The sequence below is a fragment of the Akebia trifoliata genome, chromosome 4 (assembly GCF_017979445.1).
Source record: "Akebia trifoliata isolate Shusen 1 chromosome 4, ASM1797944v1, whole genome shotgun sequence".
Classification (NCBI taxonomy): Eukaryota; Viridiplantae; Streptophyta; class Magnoliopsida; order Ranunculales; family Lardizabalaceae; genus Akebia; species Akebia trifoliata.
The window spans coordinates 15,745,289-15,752,145 of NC_141378.1; the positions used below are offsets into that span (position 1 = coordinate 15,745,289).

Sequence of the window (6,857 nt, forward strand, 5' to 3'; positions counted from 1 at the left end):
CCGTCCATTTTTTGTAAACCATTTTGATGGGGTTAGAAGTTTTGGAATTGACTGTTTTTTTGGTGATGATGATCTCCTCACCGTAGAGATCATCCTCACAAAAAATCAGCCCATTCCAAAACCTCTAACCCATGTTTTGAAAAATATTTTGTCAAAATGTTTGTTGCTGAACATTTCCCTATGTATATATATAAGTGGGAGAGGGAGTGCAGCCCTTACACTGTGTAAGTCCTCGAGATACAATAGTTGATGCAACTCTACTTCCAACTTGAACATTTGCTAAATGAAAAGTACGAAAAGTACGAAAAGTCCTACTAGATTATTTTTCGACTTATAAAATTTGCAAATTTGGGGTTTGATAGAGTTGGTGAGATTAATTTTAAAGTTTAAGATAAGACTGTCTCTTGTTGCACCATTTTTTCTACGTTTGTTAGGTTTGTCTTAGATTTTCAATTATATTTTATCAATCTAATCACTAGTCCTTACTTCCCACTTGAAAAAGAATTTACTTTAATATGTCTTCATAATGCTACGTGGTACAGTTTTTCAGTCTACTTAAATTTGTCCAAAAATTCGGCACCAATATTGACTATTTATATTGTTTTGGGATGAATAATAGCCATCGTATTTAAACGTAATTTTAAATACATTAATCGAATTGGTGTCTGTTTCCTAGATTCACAAACGGCTTGTTCATAAAAATTTATCACACGTGGCGTTGGAAAACATCTTCATAAATGCATGATGGAGACAATCTTCTTCATGGTTGAACTCTTTTACATTATGACCGACAAAATGTCTTTTTCCTTGAAGACAAATTTTTTTTGGATAGACTCTTCCATGCATCAAACCCTCAGTCAAACTAATAAAAGAAACAAACAAAAGATGGTCACGACTTCTAACCCCCCAAAGGGTTGGTGAGATGGCCAAGTTCACATCTCAGGCAGAGTTTTTAATGAGTTTGGATTTCTCCTGTAAATTACCTTGCCATCTTAGTCTCTTAGGCAAATTTTTTTTACAATAATTTTTAATCGTAAGATTAATCTATTTTAATTTTAATATGATTTTAGTTTGAAGTAGATGATGATTGAGATTTTTTATATCAAATGTCTTATAATTTCTACAAAGGATTAAGACAAGATTTAAGATGATGGATTAAAGATAAGGGTGTGTTTGATTGTAGAGAAAATATTAGTTGGTAAATTATTTGTCAAGCAAATAATTTATCAAGTAAATCTTTTTCTACTATATGAAAAGTTATTTTTGTTGTTTAAATTGTATAAAAAAAAATATTATTTTAATTTGACTTTTTTCATAATTATATAAAAATAATGATACATATTTTTTGAAGAAATATTTGAATTGCTACACCCAATTTCTTAAATTATTAGAGAACTATTATTAGCACCTCAAAGTTTTTAGAGAGCTATTATTGGCACCTTATATTTTAATTATTCCTCCCCAATTTCTTCAATTATTTATCACACCCATTTAAAAATTAAAACACATTCTTCAAACATTACAAAGGTTTGGTTCAAATTATAATCTCAATATTATAACACTTGTTCAAACAATTTTAGCAGTTGTTACAATTATGATTAGGCTTGTATAAAATCCTAAACAAAAACTATATCAAATCTAACAAATAATGAGATAATTTCTTTTGACACCCCCAATTTTTATTTATTATTTTATTTTTTAATCAATTAATTCCATAAAAAGTGATAGAGTACTAGGAATAATACACTTTAATAAAGTGTAATATGATACACCACATCATTATCTATGAGATTAGGTCAAGATTTGTTAGGATTTAGATAAGAATATATTTGATTAAATTAATTTAGATTTTTCTAATATTTTGTGTTATTTATATAAATCATAAATCATGTTAGGGTTCTTGTAATGAATTATTGAAGAATAATCTTGACCTAATCACAAAGATAATGATTTGGTGTATCACATTACATCTTATTATAGAGCATCAAACCTAATACTCTATCAAAAAGACCATAAGAAAGGATTTTTCAATTTTGACAATCTCTACAAAGTAAATATTAGATTGTTTGTCAAGGTACAATTGTTGTTATTGTGTGCCTCTAGCGCATTAAATTCACCTTGGGAACATGCATCTAGAGGTATTTTTGGTCAAAAATATATATTTTTTCAGAGCAATTTTGATACAAAAATCAGATAAATGAAGTATTTAATAAATGAGTCATTTTTTTCTCACATTGCTTAGACTCTTTAGAGCTTGCCATGTCAAGCATACAAAGGTAGTTTTGTAACTAACAAGGGTACTTTTGTAAATTAGAAATGCCATGAATACACATAGATATTGGTGGATCCTAGATTTCTATGAGCAAAATTTTATGTGCTAGTTTCTTTTTCTTAATGCACATTAACAAAATCCTTAAAACATCGGTACCACCGCGTTGATGCGTCCAAGGTGATAATTAGCGAAGAAAATATCACATCTACAACAACTTGCACATTGGTGATCCTGAGGAGTTGAATTGTGAAGATAAAATCGCATCCACATGACCAAATATGGAATAAACTATTTTAAATATGTATTGCTTTATAAAAAAAACGCATTTTCTACTTACGTAAAATGTTTGAATTCTGAAAATATTATCTATAAAGTGAAATGTGCACTGCAGTGGGAATTTAACAATTTTAATTTCTGCCACTTTGGAAAATTTTCCAAAAGGTTGGAATTTACATAAAAGCATCAACCGCTTAATCCCCGAAAGGTTGGAAATTACATAAATATGAATCATCCTCCGCACAAACACGTGGAGATTACGTTACATGAGATTGATCAAACATGCTTTTCTTTCATGGATTGATGATTATTAGAAAACAGTAGTCACACACTAGTAGGAGATTGAGATTCACTATTCTTCTGGTGCATGAGCAAAAATCTTCAGCTCTCCTTTTATTTGATTTTCGCCATTCTAAGAGGCCTCCTTGCCTGCAATAGAGGAAATAAATTATGACTAAGATTGCTATGATACATGATGCATTGGAATCTTCTCATCGATCCATTTCATAAGGACTCGAATGGGGAGAGTACCAAAATGGTCCTGTATGAGGCAGGAAATACGGGCCCGCCCAACCATGTTTTAAAAATATTTATCAAGTAATTAATTATTTATTTTTACCATAATTGGTACTCCCTGTGGTCACATTTTCGATTTTATATATTTCTTGTAATTAACCCTCAAATAAAAAGATCATGGTTTTTTTTTTTTACAATTTCAAAATTCAGAACCATGTTTAGGATTTAGGGTTTAGTTAAGTTGAAAACGATGGTATCAAGGAAAGTTCAGCAAAATGGGTACCCATAGTTACTTTACAAAAAAAGAAGAAGGTATAAAATTTCAAAAAATACTCAGCCTTTTGGTAAAACAGTATTGGCCCATATTGAAAACTTTTAATACGGTTATCAAAATGTTGAGAGAAAGTGGTTTTGGTTCATGAATACAATGCTATTTATCAAAAAATAAAAAATGTCGATGAGAAGTATTGTTCATCAAATGCCCCTAAAAGTTTCTCTAGATATCCCAAAAATCTCCCGGAGCAACTTTTCAATCGTGATTCTTATAGAAGTGATTCAAATTAAAGCAATATATTTTTTTTCCGAATTAAGGAAGCCTAAAAGAATAAATACTGAATAAGCTTACCTTGATTTCTCATAGATTATTTAGTAGTGGTGAGGAGGTGGTGGTGACCTGTACTTGTAGTGTTCCTTAGGTGGTGGTGGGGGAGGTGACTTGTACTTGTAAACAGGAGTAGGTGGTGGAGGAGACTTTGGTGGTGGTGGAGGAGACTTGTATTTGTAAATAGGAGTGGGAGGTGGTGGAGACTTATAGTGTTCCTTAGGTGGTGGTGGTGGTGGAGACTTGTACTTGTAAACAGGAGTGGGAGGTGGTGGTGACTTGTAGTGCTCCTTAGGTGGTGGTGGTGGGGGAGGAGACTTATACTTGTAAACAGGTGTAGGTGGTGGTGGTGACTTGTAGTGCTCCTTAGGTGGTGGTGGAGGAGGAGGAGACTTATACTTGTAAACAGGAGTAGGTGGTGGTGGTGGTGGAGGAGGAGACTTATACTTGTAAACAGGAGTTGGAGGTGGTGGAGATGATGAGGGTGGTGGTGGTGATTTGTAGTGGTAGGGAGGAGGATACTTCTTAGGAATTGGCGGTGGTGGTGGAGAAGAGTAATGGTGGTCAGCTTTGGTCTCAAATGGAAGGCTTAAAGAAGACATAACCACTACAAGGATGGTAAATAGTGAGGCCATTGAGCCTTTGTTTGTTGCCATCTTCACTAACTAAATTGATTTTGCTTGTGATCGTAAGTAACCCATCTAAACTCTTTATATAGCTTAAATATTTACCTCTCACCGACTCATTCTAACCAAAAACTAGGTAAAAGTCAAAAACATGCAAAAGTACATTACTTTATTCTTGCTGTATAAAATTCATAATTTGAATGAGTTCTATTTTTTTTTTTTTTTTTTTGATAAACAACATTGTATTCATGTATCAAAAACAAATCGGTCAAGATGACCAATCTGGGAGAACCTTACAAGACAAAATTACTCACGAACAGAACAACAAATCCCATCCCACCTAAACACAAAATCTTCAAAAAATAAACCCCTAAGCTCCTTAAAAACTTTGGACCAACAAAAGATAAGACCCAAGATAGACAAAATTGTTTGTGGACGATCTTTCTGCTTCCCCTCGAATATGCGCCTATTCCTTTCCATCCACACCCCCAACAAATTGCGGAGGGCATAAGGTTCCACAACGTCCTCTTTGTACCATCAAATGCGTGTCCAATTGACGACCAACCTATGAAGATATGCTTAACTGATCTTGGTAAGCATGTTGAAACCCCAAATAACTTAAAAAAATGAGTCCAAATGTCATGTGAGAATTTGCAATGAATTAGAAGATGGTCCGATGATTCTCCATTTTCCATACATAACACACAGTAACTCGCCCCACACCAACCCCGTCGCATCAACAAGTCTGTCGTTTGAATCCTTCCTAGGGTCGTTGCCCACGTGAAGAAAGCAACTTTACTTGGCACTTTTGGGCCCCAAATTGAAGCATGGGGAAAGAATGGAACCCCATTGTTGCTCAATGATTGGTAAAATGAACAAACCGAAAATCTTCCATCTTTACTTGTCGTCCAAATCCTCTCATCTTCTCTTCCTGTACGTAGCCCGATACTTGAAGCGTCACCGACTAACCTACCAACTTCTTGAAGTTCCCATTCATTAATACCCCTTTGAAAACCAAGATCCCATGCCCAGGCTTCTCCCATAGCTCGACGGACGGATGTGATTGATTGCCCTTTCTTCGAGGATATGGAGTACAACGTTGGAAATACCTCCATTAGAGGCCGATTGCCACACCATGTGTCCTCCCAGAACCATACTCGACTACCTTGGCCCACTTTGTACTTGATTCTCACTCTGAACAGAGAGATAATCTTCATGATGCCCTTCCACATCCCGCACCCATATGGTTGATTGGTTGGTCTGCTTTCCCACCCTGTCTGGCTCGACTTGTACTTGCTTTCTATAACTTGTCTCCATAAATTGTTCCCATCATTCCCAAACTTCCACAACCACTTCCCCCTTAAGGCTATGTTCATTTCCCCAAGTCTTCTAATGCCGAGGTCACCTTGTTTCTTAGCTGAGCAAACTTGCTTCCAATTTACAAGATGGTGTTTTCTATTCCCATTTCTGTCATGCCATAAGAAGTTACGGAACAACTTGTCTAGTCTTAGTTCTACACTTCGAGGCATTGAGAGAAGAGAGAGAAAATATATTGGAATGCTAGAAAAAACACTTTTTATCAAAGTCAGCTTACCTCCCTTGGATAAATAATTGGCTTGCCACATTGCTAGTTTTCTTTCAATTCTTTCCACTATCGGGTCCCAGATCGCCACCCTCCTGTAGGGGGCTCCCAAAGGCATTGCCAAGTAAGAAGAGGGAAGACTACCCACTTGCCAACCCAACGAAGCTGCAAGAAGAGTTACACATCTAGCCAAACCGACTGGGAGAACCTTACTTTTCCTCGTGTTTACTGGGATACTTGACACCGCTTCGAAGCAACAAAGTAATCCGCCTAATCTCCTAGTCTGGTCTATAGAATCATCCAGGAATACTAGAGTATCATCTGCGAATTGGAGATGCGAGATAGAAACAGTGCTTGTACCAACTGAAAACCCTGAGAAAGATCCATACTCTACCCCTCTTTCCATCATTTTCCCAAAAGCTTTTGCGACTATGATAAACAAGAAAGGAGATAGAGGGTCTCCTTGTCTGAGGCCTCTCGTACTCTTAAAGAATCCACGGGGCGTTCCATTTACTAAGACCGAATAAGAAGGGGAAGTCACACATGCCATAACCCATGTGATCCACTTCCTGCCAAAGCCCATATTCTCCAGCATATATTCCAAAAATTGCCAGTTGACGTGGTCATAAGCCTTCGCAAAGTTCACTTTGCACACCACACCTGCTTTCCCAGATTTCAGTCTAGAGTAATGCACTCGTTTGCTATTAGAACCCCGTCCAGAATCTGTTTCCCTTTGACAAATGCACTCTGATTACACCCTATTAGCCCTTGGATGACCCATTTCAATCTTTTAGCAAGGATGCTCGTGATGACTTTGTAGCTAGTGTTCACTAAGCTAATAAGCCTCAGGTCCTTTATATCTTCAGTCCCCACCACCTTTGGAATTAGAGCAATGAATGAACAATTGGAGTCACGATCCAGCACTCCCTCTCTAAAAAATTCATTGATTAGAGCAATAAAATCACTTTTGATGATTTTCCAACA

At 36.0% G+C, this 6,857-nt stretch overlaps 1 protein-coding gene across 1 annotated transcript; it reads right to left on the reverse strand.

Annotated features, from left to right (window-relative positions):
- Window positions 1-2,663: 2,663 nt before the first annotated feature.
- Window positions 2,664-4,321, reverse strand: LOC147404121 (uncharacterized). The gene is made up of 2 exons (XM_086439969.1): window positions 3,690-4,321; window positions 2,664-2,977 (listed from the first exon to the last, which is right to left on the reverse strand). The coding sequence occupies exon 1, from the start codon at window positions 4,319-4,321 to the stop codon at window positions 3,710-3,712; it is 612 nt and encodes a 203-aa protein (XP_086296095.1). The 3' UTR covers window positions 2,664-2,977; window positions 3,690-3,709.
- Window positions 4,322-6,857: the final 2,536 nt, after the last annotated feature.